At 40.8% G+C, this 19593-nt stretch overlaps 1 protein-coding gene across 18 annotated transcripts in view; it reads left to right on the forward strand.

Moving 5' to 3' along the window:
- Positions 1-19593, forward strand: part of Pde4dip (phosphodiesterase 4D interacting protein) — a 248460-nt gene that overhangs the window by 82700 nt on the left and 146167 nt on the right. For 9 of the 18 annotated variants that reach the window (XM_013075467.3, XM_087212735.1, XM_004853867.4 and 6 more), the window contains exon 4: positions 8843-8953. The exons of 4 other annotated variants lie outside the window; for them this stretch is intronic. In XM_013075467.3, the coding sequence (XP_012930921.1) occupies positions 8843-8953 (111 nt within the window). Of the gene's footprint in view, positions 1-8482; positions 8589-8617; positions 8954-19593 lie in introns of those variants that run through there. 5 more of the 18 variants (XM_087212730.1, XM_087212731.1, XM_087212732.1 and 2 more) reach the window with 3 other exon arrangements.

The following is a 19593-nucleotide window of genomic DNA, read 5'->3' on the forward strand; positions in this document are numbered from 1 at the left end:
ACCTAATGCTCATTGGCAGTCACTCTCAATTTCCCCTTCTCCCAGCCCCTGGAAACTCCTAATCTAGTTTTTTTCATCATAGATCTGTCCATTCTGAACATTCATATAAATGGAATTATACAGTATATAACCTGTACTGCTTATCTTTTTTCACATTTGCCCAATGTTTCCAGGGTTCACCCATGTGGTAGTGTGTATCAATATTTCATTCCTTTTTATGGTTGGTGTGAATATAGTATACCAAATTGTATTCATTAATTCAACAGTTAAGGACACTTGGGACATTTCTCCTTTTTGACTATCATGCATAATGCACCATGAATATTTTGTGTACAAGTTTTGGTGGGGCCACATATTTTTAATCCTCTTGGTTATATAGCTGGAAGAGGAAGTGTTGGGTCATGTGGTAACTCTCTGTTTAGCCTTTTGAGAGCCAGCTTCGGTTTCTTTATCTTGAAATGGAGAAAATGATTTTGCCATAAGCTCAGGTTGTCAGGTTCTCCATAGATGCAAGGAAGATGTTGTGCCGTTAAGGATGCTTTTTGGAAAGATGTTAGAGCCCGGAGGTAGAAGGGGATGTAGCTTAATAGTCACAGGTGAATCCTAGACTCGTGGGACTTACACAGTCTCATGACTGAGGCCCTGATAAAGCTGCAGAATGGCATCTTACTGTGGAAAGTTGTAGTCTGTGCTCTGCCTCTTTGAGGAAGGGAGGAAAAGGAAGAAAAAAAAAAGAATAGAAGGAAAAAATGGAAACAAATCTTTCGTAAATAAGGAGGTGCAGAAGGGTTGAAGTGGGAGAAAAGGATTGGGGAATAAAGAAGAATCAAGATATATCATGTACAGGTACAAATTTCCTATGATGAATGTGATCATTATGTATATCTAAAATGTACCAATAAAATTAATTAAAAAATAAAATGAGAGAACAAAAAAAAGAGAAGAAAGTAGCCAGAGCTCTCAGTCTGAGCAGAAAGATTCTCATTGCCTTTTTAGACTACAGGAAAGCTTGTTGATATTCTGAGATTCTTCAAAAATGATAGCTTTCTCAATGGTGAATGCTTTTGGTAGGTGTATTATTTACTTTTCTATCACTGGGACAAAAGCCTGACACCCACAACCTAAGGAGAGGTTTATTTTGACCCACAGTTTCAGAGGTTTTAGTCCAGGGTCAGGCTTGCTCCAAGGCAGAAACACCATAGTGAGAGGGTGTGGCAGAAGAAATCTTGTCAGGAAGCAGAGCAAAAGAGAAAGAACCAGAGATAGAAATGGGCTGGGGACAAGAATATACACTTCCAGGTCATGCCCTTGTAACTACTTCCTCCAACAAGGCTCCACCTCCTAACAGCACATGCGGCTATGACCTCTTTGCTAAGGTTAGTGCCCCATGATGTGATCAGCTTCCAAAAGCTTCCAAAAGCCACTGGGGTTGGGGGTGGGGTGGGGTATTTTTGATCCAAATCATAACAGTAGGGTTGTTTCTATGAGGAAATATGATTTAAACATAGACTGTCAGGATGACCAAAGATCTTAAGTCCTCTCTAGCAAATATGCGAAGACTTTTAATCATAGCCCTGACAAGTGGTTCTTTAGTTTTTAGTCAAATCCCTTTTGTTACAGGAACTTTATTCTTTTGTATAATGTAAGTCTCACTAAAAGTTTGATGTTTAAATGTATGAATACAGTGTGTCAATCAAGTCACTACTAGAGACCTTTACTAGAAAATGTATCCTTATATCTAATTGATAACTTCCTCCTTATAATTCTTAGTTTCATTCCAAGTAAAATAACTTTTAAAATTATAAACTATTTCACAAATAGAAGAAATGTGCAAAGAATCATAAAATACTTCTCCATGCATCCATTATCCAAATGTTAATAAGTATTATTTTCACTCTGTTTGCCTCGGATGGGAAAACAGAAGCATTGCAGGTATGGTTGCCTCTCTTGGTTGCCTGTCTAGATCCCAGTATCCTGACTGCTTTCCAGTTATCAACTGTTATTCAGTCATTGTTCCAGAATCACAGAATTAGAAAATAGCAGAGCTAAGATTTAGACCTCAGTGCCCTTGGTTCAAAACCTATTGCTCTTTCCATACTTCCATGCCAACCCACCTAGATAAATGTGTATAATGTGATCATATTAACTATTTTTAAAGAAAATATCAAGGGTTATTTAAAACACTATTTTCTGCTCCCTTGTTTACTGTGTTAACTTACTTAAAATATTTTTATTTCAAGGAGAATAAGGTATGAATTATCAGATAGCAAATTAGCAGATTTGTGCACATTGTATTGTATTTCAAAAGAATGTGTCTATTAATATGGTTAATCATTTCTGGTGGAGTGGAACTTAATTTTTGTGAGAGAGATGAATATGTTTTTAATCATTCCATTTTAAGAGTTATGAGGGAGTCTGAATATGATTAAGAAAATGTTGAACTAGGTTTTCAAAGGCTGTCTTGACAGTTGGTCATGTTAATGTACCATGACATACAACAGCTGGGTTGTAATCCTCCTACTATTGTTGGCATAGATTGAGTCATTATTGCAATCTTATTTCCAGTCTGGACTCATACGTTATGGAAGAGGTGGAAAGAAATTAAAGGAGGAGCCAGGGAGAACAATTAATGTTTGGAGAAAAACATTTTGAGAGAAGAACAAAGATTTGACAAGTGGGAAAAAGGAAGAAAGGCAGAAGTATCGTCCCTTATGGTAGAAGCTCCAGAATCTGCCGTGTTTTATTGCCTAAGAAATGTAGAACTTAAAACACACAGGTCTGGGAGCCCTGACTTAGTAGGTCGAGCATGCAACCCAGGTATGTGTGTTTTTGTTAAAACTACAGAAAGTAAATAAAAGCAAGACAAAAAAATAAATAAAAGCAAGACAAAAGATAAGCAGTAGAAACAGCACAGCCCTGCTCGTAGGCAATCCTGGCCCTCCCCTTATGCCTGTTCACATTGAGAGCCAGAATCTGCCTCAAGAAGTAGACTTGAGGCCCTCTCCCTGACTTTCAGGATCTTCTCAGTATGGTTCTTCAGGTCCCATCATCTCTGCTCCCTAAATTCCAAGATACTGTGTGCCCTTTGCTTCAGTGCAGTGGTCCTCTGTGCCTTTGCTTATGTTCCATCTACCTGGACCACTTTGTGTTCTTCCCCCAGCTTGTCCAAGCTGATTCATCCTCTCAGAGAAACTACAGTGCCAATTCTCTGTGGAGCTTTCTCTGGCCACCTCTCCTTCCTAATTTCTACAACATTTCCTATTTGTACAGTTCATATTATCCTCTGATTGTAATTTTTCATATATTATTCCCCATTTGTGCAGAGCTCTTGCAGAAAGTCCAGATTCTGTATTAACATTAGTTTGATAGAATACCTTTTATTCATAAAATATTTTATTCATAAAATAACCTTTTTATCAGGTGGAATGCCTTCAGGTAAGCTCTTTTTCCTAAAACACCTACCTAATCTCATATTCAGACTGAGTTTTATTATAATTAAATCCAACAAGGTCAAAGGAGTCAGCAGGTTAAGTATCCAACAAATATTTAATAAGCACCTACTATGTATCAGACACCTACTATGTACTAGACAGACTATGTACCAGTGAAAAAGCACTGAACAAAATAGTACAAATACCAGCTTTCTCATGGAGTTTATATGTTAGTGGGGAGAGACAGACAAGAAACAAAACAAATGAGTAAATATAGTATTTTAGAAGGCAATAGTGATTGTCTCAGTTACTTTTCTCATTGCTGAGACAAAATACTCAACACCCAAAGTTAAAGGAAGAAATGTTTATTGTAGCTCACAGTTTATAGAGGTTTAAGGCCATAGTTGGCTGGCTCTCAGGCAGGGTGGTATTGCAGAGGGGAATGGCAGAGAACAAACAGTTCATGGCAGGTAGAAGGCAGCAAAGCAGCAAGGTAGCAAGCAGCAAGCAACAATGGACAACCCTCTTTCTGTCCCATCCAGGATTCTTGCCCTTAGGGCACCCTTAATTCTACCCAGAACTATGCCAAACCAATCAGTGGACTAATTTAGTAATCCACATCCTTGATCCCAGTATCATACTTCAACTCGGCATCACACACTCTAGATCTAGCCACCCCTGAAAAGCCCCACCTATGACCTCATGCTGCTTTTTGGGGACATCTAGACACAAGCTCTAACAGTGATATAGAATAAAAAACACAATGAAGGGGATGTGGACTGTTGGGATGAGGCATGGGATAAGTTATACCTTGAAATAGAGTGGTCCCTTAACTGAGAAACTGACATTTGATCAAAGATGAAGGCACGGACATAAAAAAATTAAGATGTATCATGTGCATGTACCAACTTCCTGAATGAATGTAATCATTATCTTTTGCAAAGATGTACCACTAAAACTAAAAAGATGAAGGTGAGGAAGAAAATTCTGCAGGTGTACTGCATATAGAGGGAGCAGACCAAGCACAGGGATCAACTTGCTCCAAGGCCCTGAGGGTCAGTGAGGCTGGAACAGAGTGCAGAGGTCATTGGAGGGGAGGAGAGAAGGAAGGCTTCAACCATGCAGGGCCTTGACCTTATGGGCTGAGGAATCACATGGCCCTTCACTCTCAGGCAGGGGTCCATAGAGGTCTCCTGCAGAGGAGAAACCTCACAGGTTTTAACAAGGACACGGGTGCAGTGCTCAGAACAGACTATAGAGGGACAAGGTGGAAACCAGCAAAAGGGGGGTGACTTAGATAAGAGGGGCAGAGATGATGGTATCTTGGTCCAGTGTGGCAGAAGTACCAGAGGCAGTGATGGCATGTGGAATATTATCTCTAGCTATCTATTTATCTATCTATCTATGAAATTATATATATTAGAAATAATAACATTTGTAGAATGATGAAATGATGAATATGAGAGACAATGAGTCAAGAGTGGTTAAAAGTTTTGGTCCAACAAATAGAAATGCTGAGTTACAAATTGAAATAAGGTCCAGTGAGGCAAGAACATGTTTATGGGGGTTTCAAAAGTTTGTTTTTAGATATCACAAATATGAAATGTTTATATTTAAGGGGAGATTTGTACTAAGAAGTTAGATATAAATTGGAGTTTGGGGGTGATGTCATGATGGGCATATTATAAACTTGTAACTATAAGTAAACAAATCATCGTTTTTCTACAATCTCCATTCTAGCAAAAATTTCTTTAGAACTATTAAAACGTGCTATGAGAATAATACAGGCAAGCTAACCCATAGATAACAAAGCAGATCAGCAAAACATATACTATTTATGGAATACTTACGTATTCACTAAGTCCACAAATATTTAGGGAATGCATTGTAAATACTGTGCAAAGAGAATACAGAAACACAGAACACTTCTTGCTCGTCCTAAAAACACTCTTGCCTGTTTGAGGAGATGATTGAGGGTGCAACAGCCTCCATGACTGCAGAGGTGTCTCGGTCTGTTGTGGAAGCTGCAGGAGCAGATGAAGGCATAAATCATCGGCCCTGTCTGGGAGCAGCTTTAGACTATAGGAGAAATCAAACACATGGAACATCACATAACCGAACGGCATAAATAATCCTCCAGGATATTAAAACCAGTACCAAAAGGCAGTATATTCGTGCTTGGTAATGTTACTATCTGCCTCAGGAGGAATTCAGAAGAGGAAAGTGACTAGGGTAGCAGCGAGGCTTTGCTTGGATGGAATTTGAACTAAGATTTGCAAACAACAAAAAAAGCAGATTATCTTAGAGAAGTGATGGCCTTTTCCTTTCATTCTAGGAGTGATGAGATGCCTATGAAGGGTTTTAAGTAAGGGAGCTAACAGGCTATATTTAAGTTTTGAAAACATGGCTTTGGCTATAACCTGGAAAACAGATAGTTGGTATGGATTCCAGTAGATGTGATAGAGACTATTGCAAAAGTGTTTGCTGTGAAGTTTGTGAGGATGGGACATTCAAGCTGAGCTTTCTAGTAAAGAACTGGACATATAGACATAGAGCTTGGGTGAGAAGGCTAATCTTAGAGACTTGAGGGTTACTTTGGAGGTAAAAGGTATAGTACTAAAAAGTGACTAAAAGCTCTAAGGAAGAAAATGTAAAAAGAAAGCAGAAACCTAAGTACTTAATATCGTTTAAACACTGACTTTAAGAAGCTGATTGAAAAACACAGAAAAGGCCCAGAATGATGGGAGGAGGAAAAATATCATAGGCATAGGGGAAAGAGGCATAAATATGTAGAAAAATCTAGATTGCATAAGAATATCTTGCATTCTTATGCATTTTTATTTCCCCAAAACCTTTATTAAATTTCTTACATGATAAAGGAATCCAAGTAGTCAAGCATGATTAAAAGCATGATTAAATACCAATCTAGGATGTAGCATCCTGGCCCCCCCTTGAGCAAAATAACTCAAGGAAGTGATAATAACTGGGTTATCCCTCTAAGAAGTTTAACCAGGAAAGGGCCTTAAAAATTATTCTATTTTCAACCATTTCATTATATAAATGAGTATAGTTTAGTTTCCAGAGATGTATACCTCCAGTCACACAGCTATTTATAACAGCTGAAACCAGAAAAGATTTTTATTTATATTTTTATATTTCTATGAGATGAAGGATCACTGGGTTGCCTAGGCTGATCTCCCACCCCTGGGCTCAAGGGGTCCTCTTTTTTCAGCCTCCTGAGTAGCTGGGACTACAGGTGAATGCTGTCATGCTGGCTCAGAGAAGTATTTTTTTTGAGTTTTAATTTAGATTTTTCTTCCCAGTCTCTCTAAGCTTACATGATATTCCTTTATTTTAAAAGTAAAATTTAGATTTTCGCCGCCTGCTGTGCAAGCGCAAGGACCCGAGTTCGATCCCTGGTACCAAAAACAAAAAAACCCAGCAACAACAAAAAAAGTAAAATTTAGATGAAGAGAGCTAAATTAACTTTAAATGTATGGATTTGTTTTTTAAAATTGGGAATACTTTGGCTTCAGTTATCAACTGTGTAGGGGAAGAAATGTGTTTCCTTGTTGCAATTCAAATTGATTTGGAAGAAGGCATAGTTCTAATTCTGTCCTCCTGAGGCCACTTGAGCCACTCAAACCTTTTCTGTCTTTCATCCAACCGCTGATGAAGCTTTCTCTGATATCAGCCCACTAGGACTTGCTCACTCTTTCTTATGGGTTCCTATAGAATCCATGTTCCTCAAAATGTATCAGCCGTCCATGAAATCAATTAAGCACATCACTCCCAGAAAGAGAAACAGATGAGAAACTATCAGCGTACATCACACATAATGGTGGTAACAATTACTTTGTTAAATGATTGTTTCCATTGAGTGGGCATGTGGTGTGTGCGTGTGTGTGCTGGACTGCAATATAAAATGTAAAAAGTTTGAAAAACACAGGTTGGTAGTGGGAAACACTTCTTAACGTGCAGCGATCAGCTGTGTGGCCGCCTACCTCTCTGAGGGCTGGGACCATTTTTATCTTTTATCCTCCCTGCAGTGTTCTACTAAGAAGTGCTGACTGGAATCATGATACGGGTTTGAGAAAAAATTGGAAAAATGAAAAGCAGGTAGATTGGAGAAGGGAGTGCTTAAATTCAGTGTAAAATTTTAAAGTTTCCTTTACTTTGGATGTGGATACTAATCTTTCCAACCTGGTATTACTGCACCGTGCTTATCTGTGCTGCATGGTCGACTCTGAGTCACCTTCAGTGTCCCATGTGATGTGGTATAAATAATACTTCCTGCTAATGTTGCAGCTGTCACTCACGGACCTTAAATTGCTCTATGAGCAGGATCTGGTGATGAGTGCCAGCTCCACTTGGCAGGTGCCAGAGTTAAGAGCCAGTGACTGCTGAATCTCTGGGCTCCGAATCTCTGGGCTCCAGGATGACGGCTCCCTCCCTCTGATCCTCCCACACTCCCTTCTCCCCATCTTCCCTGGAGGAGGAGCCCTCTGCCTCCCTGTGTGTGGGCTGTTTGTAACTGGTGTACAGTGTGCCAAGGTTCCACCCAGCTTGAAGATTTGCTCTCTTTTCGAGGTGACAGTGGCATGCACGTGGGGAGGAGCATAGGGCATTCATGTAAACTGCCTCTGAGATTGAAAACCACCAAGAGAAAAACTGGAAGAGCTCAGGGGAGAGCTCTGGATCACCAAAAGGAATCAGAGACTGCCCTGTTAGTACCGCTTTAAGATCTGCACCTGACAGAAAAGAAACCAAGCCAGCCCTCTGGTCACCCTTGTGAGGGCCATTTTGTCTACGCGTGCTCTTTGCCATGGCAACCTTATTTCTTTCCTCAGGTTCTTTTGGGCTTTATTGTCCAAATGAACCACGAGGAGCTTGATACTTCCCACCCCTTCCCCACACTCTTGTTCTCTTCTGTGCAACCCACTGCCACCTTGCATGACTCCCCCTGCCCCATTTCCTGGAAGCGGCTAGGGGTCAGCCCCTCTCTTTTCCCAGAAGTGTTAACTGCCTGCACTCGGGCGGGCCTGCGAGGCTCCAGGAGGGTGACAGCCCAGTCCCGGCCGGAGTCGGGTTACACCACTTGTGTCTGAGTTCACACAGCATGTTCCTCGTCAGGGATTCCACAAATATCTCCCCGAGGTAAAAAAGGAAAGCGCGCTCGCTTGCTCCAGCGTCCAGAGCAGCAGCCCAGTCCCAGTCGCGGGAGAGGGCCCGCCCCAGGCCATGTCGCAGTAGTCCGGCCTCCGTCCCCAGCCTCGGCCGGCCCAGCCCCAGCCGTCGGCCGCTCCATGCTGGGGTGCAGCCGTGCTGCGTACCTGGGGTGAGGGGCGCCCGGGCATGCCCCTCCCCATGGGTTGCCCACCATGTCTAATGGATATCGCACTCTGTCCCAGCACCTCAATGACCTGAAGAAGGAGAACTTCAGCCTCAAGCTGCGCATCTACTTCCTGGAGGAGCGCATGCAGCAGAAGTATGAGGCCAGCCAGGAGGACGTCTACAGGCGGGTGAGTGCGGGCCCAGGGCCGGGGCTGCTGTGCACCTGCGGCTATGCCAGACAGGCGCCCGGACGGCGAGAGGGGCAGGGCTCGGTCCGGATCTGGCCACCCTAACGCCGTGCGGCCTTGGCTGGACAAGCCCACACACCTCCCCCGTTCCTGATTTCTACTCTCCTCTGTAAGGGGAGGCGGCTGGATTAACCGAGAGCCAGTCTAACCTAGTCGTGGCAACCATGCGTAACAATCACCTTGGGAGCTGGCTTAAACGGTAGATTCCATGCTTCCTCCACCCAGGGAATCGGGAATTCTGATTTAGTAACAGGAGGAGGAACTGATTCTGGCAGGTGGTTTACAGGCCACACTTACCGCTATGGAAAGGCCCTTCTAACTCTGGATGAAGAAGGAAGAGGAGAATGCTGTGGGGGAAAGGGCATTTCCTTGAGAAATTCATGTTTGCTTTTGAAAAGGATTAGGTAAGTTTTAGAGACAGAATCTAAGAGTCCTTGGACTAGTTCACATTAGAGTGAAGAAGAGGTTAGCAGTTGGCGTGTGTGTGTGTGTGTGTGTGTGTGTGTGTGTGTGTGTGTGTGTGTGTGTGTGTGTTGGCAGCTTCCAGGCTGGGAAGGCTGTCTTGATTGATGGGTCAGAGTGGGTTGGCTGAGCTGAGGAGGGGATGAGACAGCATCTCTCACAGACTTCAAGCAATCGGCTGCAAGGATTAAACCCTAGCTGGTCGCCACAGTGCTGATTTCCACAGGCTTCTCAGGGTCTGGGCAGGAGGATCTGAAGTGGCCCAGTAACCTGGGCTGGTTGCCTCAGACTTTATTGGAGGTTCCTGATCCCTGCCTGTTTCCACCAGAGTGTGATGCAAATGCCGTTTTGTATGTGTGCCTTGCCCTGTCCAGAAGACGGCTGGGAAGTCTTGGAGGCTGAAGATGTAACATCTTGGTTCTGAGAAGCAGCTGATGTCTAGGAGACCTAAATGATTATTTGGTAATATCAGTTAATATAAACTGCTCGATCTAGGGGATTTAGCCCTATTACCCATCTTACCTGAATTTCCATGTTTAATCTGAATTTTCCTGTCCTTGGCCCAGGCTCACCTTTCATCCTTTTGTGGCTATACTGTGAGTGCCGCGTTGGAGCTGCCAGAGGCCAGGGAGGGTTGGTAACTCAGAGGGATGGAGAGAGGGGAAGGGAAAGAGGCAGACTTTGTCCCAGGATCGGAATACTGAACAAATTTGTTCACTGTGCAGAGGGAGGAAATTTTCCTATTAATTGCCTCCAACGCAAGGCAGAAGGGCCAATTTCTTGGATAATTTGAGGGAAGGGATTTTCTTTTGGTCTGAATCAAACAACTGCTGGAATCATTTGGTCTCACCCTCTGTTGTACACTAGCTATAGAGACCGTGTTCAGGCAAAACTTTGACTGTGATACAAGAGGGCACCATTTTGTTCCCAGAGCAGTGTGATGAATGAGAATGTAGGCACTGCACAGGGCATGGGGGGAATGGGTCACAGAACATTGCCATGAGTAGAGGTGACAACCTTTTTGCTTGACTCCAGTCCTGCCACGGGGTCTCACACAGGAGGTCCTAACTCTGCCTACTCTTAAGTGTGAGCAGACTGGTCATGCAGCTATTGGGTTGTATGACTTGAAGGAATTCAATCTTTGATGTCTTCTCTTTTCTTATCTCACCAAATCTTTGTTCAATCTGCCTGTCATAGTACTGTCCTCATTTAACTATGGTTATTTGAAAAAGCTTAGGTTAAAATGTTCTTAGTATTTGGAAAGTTGAACATAGAAAGCCATTTTCAGTTATTAACACCATAGTTGAAATTGGTCTATCGCACTATGGAGTAATAAGGGATTGATAGAAACTGGGGCAGTTCTGTTTTGATGGAAGGACTGGGTTTTAGGAAACCACTGCCTCAGGAGCCCTGGCTAACCAGGGGACCTAGACAAGCAACTTAACCTCACTGAGCCTGCCATAGCATTAAAATCAGCATTAAGAATAATGCCACTGGCATGAAAAATTATTTATTATATGAATAAGTAACAGCCATGAAGATGCAATAAAAGCACGTTGTAAACTTAACAGCATCATAAAAGCACTTTGTGAACAGAATATTTATATGATAGGGTGGTAGTTACATTCTTTCTAGTAGTTATTATGATATTTAAAAATGAAAAGAGGCTTGACTTTATAATGTCATCACCATATATTCTCATGGATGCATCTTATGTTCACATTTGGTGTTCACATCATGATTCCACAAGGTGAGGAAGATTAATTAGGAGCCATGTTGAGGAAAAGAAATGGGGAGTACACGTCCAGCATCACACAGGAAGTCAGGTGGTCTATGTGAGAATTTAGGGTTCTGTTTGCTCACCAAACTTAGCTTGATTTTTCTTGAGCTTTGTAAGGACATTTATTTAAAAGTAAATATTGTAAAAAAATTAAATTGCACCCAGCTGAATCAAAATTGGCAAAAATTTGAGTGCTGTATGCATAATTATAACAGAAGTTGTAAAAGCTGTAAGAGAAGTTGTAAAAACCTAGGATTATCAACTTCAAAGTTAATAAAAAAGGACTTAAGGGTTTCTCTTTTAGGCTGTTCAGAGACTTGAGAAAAAAACTTAAGAATCATACTAGTCATGGATTAATAACTTACTATTAAATTATACATAAAAGTTGATTCTTTGAGACTGGCTATTTTTTCTTGAGGGTTTAAACTAAGGGTAAACTACCCTTGAAGCTTCAGTTTTTGTAAATATTGGTAATTTTTTTAAAAGGAAGAAGCTGCTTTCAGCACAGATAAATGAAGACATACTGACATTCTTGGGTACCACTGCTCCCTCTTGGTAGCAAACAGAAATTGTAGGTTCAGTTTTAGGGAAGAGGCAAATTTGAATACTGTATATAAAGCAAGCTAGGAGAAATCATTGCAGGGCATATATGGCAGCTCCTGATTCTGGAGCAAAGGAAAGTGAGAAAATACTCCAAATATTTCACGGCTGGGGATGGCCCACTCCTAGGGGTACTGGCTTGTTAGCATTTCTGGACTGCAGCTGCTGTGCTAAGTAATTTCTGGGTGGCAACTTGGCTGACTTCTTTATTGTTATTACCTAATCCTGAATCTTCTCATATTAGCCAAGTCTGCTGCCACTAGAAACATGCCTGACCCTGGAATTTATGGAATCCACTGCTATACAGTCAAAACCAGGTCCCCAAACAGCACACAAAGCCACCATCCATTGTCTTGTGCCCCAAAACGATTGCTGACTTGTTCAACTTGTGTGAGTTTATTATTTCCCTGTTTCTTTGAAAAAGATTGAAAGAAAGGTCAAGAGAAAAGAAATGTGATTCTGGACGAGGAACAGTCAGGGTTTAACTATGATATCCAGTAATTGATGTTGGAAAGTTGGAATATTTGGCCTTTAGGTAGGAGCTGAATTAGGTTCCATTGTTTTATGAACCTTAAACTGCCTAATTTCTTTGAGATTTAAAATTCTTTGGCTTTCTTATCTTTGTGATTGGATGATATTTTTCCTGAGCAGTTTTTGAGGTTTGCACACAACATATTTCTGTAGCTATGGTAAACAGTCTACTGATTTCACTTGGCTTCCAAATTGTCACTCTTTCTGCTATTCTGCTATTATCATTGGGTGTAGTAAGAACTAAGAGCCTGACAGAAGTGGAAAGGACTTTTGGTTCTACCCTTCACTACCTGTGTTAACTTGGGGAGATGTCATGTGTCGCATGACAATGTTTTGGTTGATGAAAGACCACATGTATGGTGATAATCCCATAAGATTTTAGTGGCTCAAAAAATTCCTATTGTCTAGTGACCATATGTTTATGGTGATGCTGAGCAAACAAGCAAACTTCTTGCTCTGTCAGTGTGTAAAAACACAGCATATACAATTATGCATGGTAATATTACTTGGCAGTGACAATCAACAACCATGTTACTGGTTTATGTATTTACTAAATTATATGTTTTATCATTAGTTTGGAGTATACTTCTCCTACTTATAAAAAAATTAAATCTGTAAAAAGCTTCAGGCAGGTCCTTTAGGAAGGATTCCAGACAAAAGCATTGCTATCATAGGAGATGACCATGGGTCTTAGCGCCCCTGAAGACCTTCCAGTAGACAAGATGTAGAGAATGTGGAGGTAGAAGACATTGATATTGATCATCCTGACCCTGAGTAGGCCTAAGCTAACGTGTTTTCTTAATTTTTAACAAAAAAGTTTAAAAAGAAAAAAATTTTAAAATAGGAAAACTTTATAGAATAAGGATGTAAAAACTATTTTGGTACGGCTATATAGTGTGTTCGTGTTTTATTACATGAGTCGAAAAGTTACAAAATTAAAAACTTATAAAGTAAAAATGTTACAGTAAGCTCAAGTTAACTTATAAAACAAAAAGAATTTGTTTTATAAGCTTAGTGTAGCCCAAGTATACAGTGTTTGTAAAATCTATAGCACTGTACAGCAATGTCCTAGACATCACATGAGCAATTTATAGTCTGTAAGCTTTATTCATGGTAAGGGCCCTATACAGGGCTCCTATGTTTTATCTTTTTTTTTTTTTTGGTACCGGGATCAAACTGAGGACCTTAGGCTTGTGGGGCAGGCGGCAGCACCACTGAGCTAAATTCATGGCCCTGTTTTATCTTTTATACTGTGTTTTTCACTGCATCTTTTCTACGTTTAGATATGTTAGATACATAAGTACTTATTATTGTCTAACACGCTGTGCAGGTAACCTTGGTATGTATCATCTGGTTTTGTGTGACTATATTCTATGATTTTTATACAATGGTGAAATTATCTAATGACACATTTCTCAGAATGTATCCCTGTTGTTAATCCACATTTGACTGTACTATAATTTCTCTGTACGGGTGTAGCAATGTCTATGTTTTGCTCCCAGGTAAGATTAAATGAGCCAATGAGTTGAATGCAACACAATGCCTGGCACTTAATAAGACCTCAGCAAATATTTGCCATTATTGTGACAAACTGAGACTTGGCAAAATTATGCAGTATGTCCAATTACTGGACACATTTGCTCTGGATCTTCTTTTTTATTTCAAACCTGTTTATTTTTCTTGGTAGTGGATTTGGGACCACTTGTCTTGTTTTGTTTTAATTCTCTGTCTTAGTTTGCCTGTTTATAAACAGCATAAAACAGGTGTCCTTTGTTGCAGCAAATCCACCCACATCCTTGGAAACAGATGTTTCTTCATAGAGGATGTACAAGAAAGGCTGAGATTGTTACATTTATTTTTGGCTTGCTGATTGATTTCTTTAGCCCTAGTGTGATTTTTAAGGCTTTGGGTAATATGGTGAGTCGCAGCTACATGCAGCCACATGGACTAAGTACTTAGAAGCTTAGGGAGGTTCAGGAACTCTGCCAGGCTACAAGGTTTAGGAACCCTCATTTGAACCAATGCAAGACCTAAAGAGAAAGATGAGTATCTTGGAGTTTATCTTGCATCAAATATGCACGATTTAGAGTTAATAAGGACACTTGAATTCTTAATCTACTTTCCCCCAGCAACATGACCTCGGCCAAGTCACTTAACTTCTGTGACCTTGAATTTTCTAACTTGGAGGCATGAATTCTTGTTCATTCCCTCTCCATATGTAAACATGCTGCAATGTCTTAGATGTTAAATAAATGGAGAGGATTGCTGTTACTATCCTGTGTGCCTGTGGATATGTGGGTAGAGTGTGTATTTTCTCCAGTTATTGTCTAAACTGACCATGGTGGCTGTGGTTGTCAGTTAAGTTTTCTTATATTTAGTAGAGTTTACTTACATACAATCTAACAATCTCACTCTGGATATATACCCAAAATAAGTGAAAAGAGAAACTCAGACAGATAGTTGCAAACTTGTGTTCATAACAGCATTATTTACAACAGCTAAAAGTGGAAGCAACCTAAGTGGTCATTGACATTTGGAATGTGCAAAATACACACAATGGACTATTTAGTCTCTAAAAAGGAAAAATTCTTACACATGCTATAACACAATGAAACTTCAGGATATCATGTTAAGTGAAGCCAATCATGAAAGGGTGAATATATGATCCAGTGACATGAGAGAGAATTAGATAATAAAGACAGAAAGCAGAATTGAGATTTCCAGGCATTGGGATGGGGGCGGAGAAGGGAGAGTTACTGATGAATAGATACAGAGTTCAGTTGGGGGAAAAGTTCTGGAGATGCGTGATTGGTGATGGTTGCATAATAAGATGAATGAACTTAATGCCACAGAACTGTATACTTAAACATGGGTAACATGACAAATATTGCATTGTGTATATTTTATCACAATAAATTATTTTAAAAAACAACTTTTCCATAACTTTCCCAGTTACTTTAAAAATAGTGAAACTAGGGAACACACGCCGAATCAGCCCGCTGCAGACAGGCAGGTCTGTTTACGCCCTACCGAGGTCCTGAGTCCCACAGAAGACGCCGAATCACCCCGCTGCAGACAGGCAGGACTGTGCACGCTCAACCTAGGTCCTGAGTCACGCGGAAGACACTGAATCACCCCGCTGCAGATAGGCAGCCGCCTGATTCCACACTACAAAGATGCAGAGCACACCAGACCACCAGACCAAGGTACTGAGTCCCACTGTTACTGGCCCAGAGGTAGGGGCTTCTGAGCCGTTATCCCACTGCTCCTGGTCCAGAGGAAGGGGCTTCCTGGTCACCATCCCTGCCACTGCTCCCAGCCCAGAGGAAAGGGCTTTTGGGCCACCTTCTGTCCCGCTGCTCCTGGCCCAGAGGAAGGGGCTTCCCAGCCCCCATCTGTCCTGCTGCTCTGAGCCCACAGGAAAGGACTTTTGGGTCACCATCCCTCCCGCTGCTCCCAGCCCAGAGGAAAGGGCTTTTGGGCCACTTTCTGTCCCGCTGCTCCTGGCCCAGAGGAAGGGGCTTCTGGGCCACCATCCCTCCCACCGCTCCCGGACAAGAGGTAGGGGCTTCTGAGCCACCATCCCACTGCTCCTGGTCCAGAGGAAGGGGTTTCCCGGCCACCATCCCTCCTGCTGCTCCCAGCCCACAGGAAAGGGCTTTTGGGTCACCATCCCTACCACTGCTCCCGGCCCCTGGCCCACCTCACCCAGCTCAGAGGAGGTAATCCGTGCAGCTGCTAACAGCCCCCCGACCCAGTCGAAATGAGAAAACACGTAAATAAGTCTCAAAACCAGACTTCCAGATCACCTACAGCAACCCCAAAGGGAAATGAGATGGAACCTTCTGATACTCAACCACCTGGACCCACTGAACTGGCAACAAAAGGGGATCTGGAAAAAATGAAATCAGAAATAATTTCTCAGATAACAGGAGAAATTGTGCCCCTAGTGCAAGACATGATTAATAAATCTAGAGAGGAGCTCAGGAACATGATGGAATCCCAACATAAGAAACGAATGGAATCCATAAAACAGATGCAAATAGATTTCCAGGACATGAAAAACTCCATTGAAAGTCTACACAGCAGAATGAGCCAATGTGAGGACAGAATTTCAGATATAGAAGATAAGATTGCAATTAGTGACCAGGAAAAGAAAAATTGCTTCAAAATTATAAGGGAATATGAGAAATCAATCCAGCAGCTGCTAGATGATGCAAAGAAGAATAACATAAGACTGATTGGGCTCAATGAAGAAACAGGAGAGAGTGGAGATGACATAAAAAATCTCTTCACAGAAATAATGCCAGAAAACTTCCCAAGCAGGGGAAAAGAGCTTGACATACAGATAAGTGAGGCATATAGGACTCCAAATAGCCTTGATCAAAAAAAATCTACACATAGGCATATAATTGTTAAGATTCCAGAAACACAACAGAAGAACAAAGTTCTATAAGCAGTGAGAGAAAAGAAACAAATCACATACAAAGGAAAGCCCATCAGAATCACAGCAGACTTCTCAACACAAACCATCAAGGCAAGAAGAGCTTGGAGTGACACATTCCAAGCCCTAAAAGAAAACAGCCTCCAACCCAGATTGATGTACCCTGTAAAACTATCTTTCAAAATGGATGGAGAAATAAGATACTTTCATGACAAAGAGCACCTTAGGAACTTCGTCAATACCAAACCAGCACTCCAAAGAATTTTACACAATAGGCTAGGAACAGACATTGAGGATCACAACCCCAGGAAGCAAAGCAGAATGAACCCATCTGGCATGACAAGAAATTAAAGGTAAAGGGGGAGAACCCAACAAAAAGAAAAAGTCCTGGCAATGACAAGTCAATACGTTTCAGTTATAACCATCAATGTTAATGGTCTCAATTCACCAATCAAAAGAAATAGACTGGCAGAATGGGTCAAGAAGCAAAATCTAACAATATGCTGCATACAAGAAACACACTTAATTCAAAAGGAAACTCATAGACTGAAAGTTAAAGGGTGGAAAACAATACTGAATGCGACAGGAACCCGAAAAAAAGCAGGAGTAGCTATCCTCTTGGCAGATCAAGTAGATTTCAAACCAACACTGATTAAGAGAGATGAAGAAGGACACTACATCCTTGTAAAGGGAAGAATCCAAGAGGAAGAGATGACAATCATAAATATCTATGCACCAAACACTAGTGCACCCAACTATATAAAACAAATACTAATGGACATGAAAAGTCGTATATGCACTAATACAATTGTAGTGGGAACCTCAACACCCCACTGTCACAAATAGATAGATCAACTAGACTAAAAATAAGTAATGAAATACTAGAACTCAATCAAACTCTTGAACAAATGAACTTAACAGACGTTTACAGAGTCTTCCACCCCACAAAATCAGAATACACATTCTTCTCAGCTGCACATGGGTCATTCTCCAAAATAGACCACAAACTCACACATAGAACATGTTTAAGTAAGTGCAAAGGAATTGAAGTTATCCCCTGTATATTATCAGACCATAGTGCGATGACATTGGAGATCCATAGCAAAAGAAACTCAAAAAATTTCATAAACATGTGGAAATTGAGTAACACACTTCTGAATAACCAATGGGTCACAGAGGAAATTAAAGAAGAAATCAGACAGTTCCTTCAATTAAATGACAATGACAATACAATATATCAGAATCTATGGGACACAATGAAAGCAGTCTTATCAGGGAAATTCATAGCAGTGAATATGCATATTAGGAAAACAGAATGAGCCCAATTAAACAATCTGATGCTGAACCTCAAGCTTCTAGAAAAAGAAGAGCAGGACAACCCCAAAGCTCATACAAGGGAGGAAATTATAAAGATCAGAGGAGAAATCAATGCAATGGAGACTAAGAGAACGATACAAAATATCAATGAAGCCAAGAGTTGGTTCTTCGAAAGAATCAACAAAATTGACAAGCCTTTAGCCAACCTTGTCAGAAAAAGGAAAGAAAAGGCCCAAATCCATGCAATTAGGAATGAAAAGGGTGAAATGACAACAGACCCAGCAGAAATCCAGAGGATCATCAATACCTACTTCCAGAACCTATACACCAATAAGATGGACAACACAGAAGAAATGGACAGATTCCTAGATACATATGAATTACCAAAGTTTAATGAAGAAGACCTAAAAATTCCGAACAACCCAATATCAACCAATGAAATTGAAAATGTAATTAAAAACTTATCAACTAAGAAAAGCCCGGGCCCTGATGGCTTCACTGCTGAATTCTACAAGACATTTAGAGAGGAACTGCTGCCACTACTGTTTCAACTCTTCAATGAAATTGAAAGGGAGGCAATACTCCCAAATTCTTTCCTGGAAGCAAGCATCACCTTGATCCCCAAAGCAGAGAAAGACCTAACTGAAAAAGAGAACTATAGGCCAATCTCACTAATGAACATAGATGCAAAAATCCTTAATAAGATAATGGCAAACAGAATGCAGAAGATCATCAAGAAGATCATACACCCTGATCAAGTGGGATTCATCCCAGGGATGCAGGGATGGTTCAATATATGAAAATCAATGTAATACACTATATCAATAGAGCCAAGGATAAAAACCATATGATTATCTCCATAGATGCAGAAAAAGCATTTGACAAAATCCAACATGCATTTATGATAAAAACCCTACAAAAAATTGGAATAGATGGTCTCTACCTCAAACTGATAGAAGCCGTCTATGAAAAGCCAAAAGCCAATATCATACTAAATGGTCAAAAACTGAAATCCTTCACACTAAAATCAGGAACAAGACAAGGATGTCCACTATCACCACTCTTGTTCAATATAGTTCTGGAAACATTAGCCACAGCAATTAGACAAGAGAAAGAAATAAAAGGAATAAAGATAGGAAATGAAGAAGTCAAATTGTCATTATTTGCACATGATATGATACTCTATATAGAAGACCCCAAGAATTCCACCAAAAGTCTTCTAGACTTAATAACCAAATTCAGTCAAGTAGCTGGTTACAAGGTCAACACACAAAAATCAATAGCTTTCCTCTACATGAATGACAGACTCACTGAGAGAGAAATAGGGCAAGTAATTCCTTTCACAATAGCATCCAAAAAACTGAAATACCTAAGAATCATCCTAACGAAAGAAATCAAAGACCTCTTCTCTGAAAACTATGGCACTCTGAAAAGAGAGATTGAAGA

Source organism: Heterocephalus glaber, unplaced genomic scaffold, assembly GCF_053883595.1.
Source record: "Heterocephalus glaber isolate CG9 unplaced genomic scaffold, H.glaber_assembly_v1.0 deba00001442, whole genome shotgun sequence".
Classification (NCBI taxonomy): Eukaryota; Metazoa; Chordata; class Mammalia; order Rodentia; family Bathyergidae; genus Heterocephalus; species Heterocephalus glaber.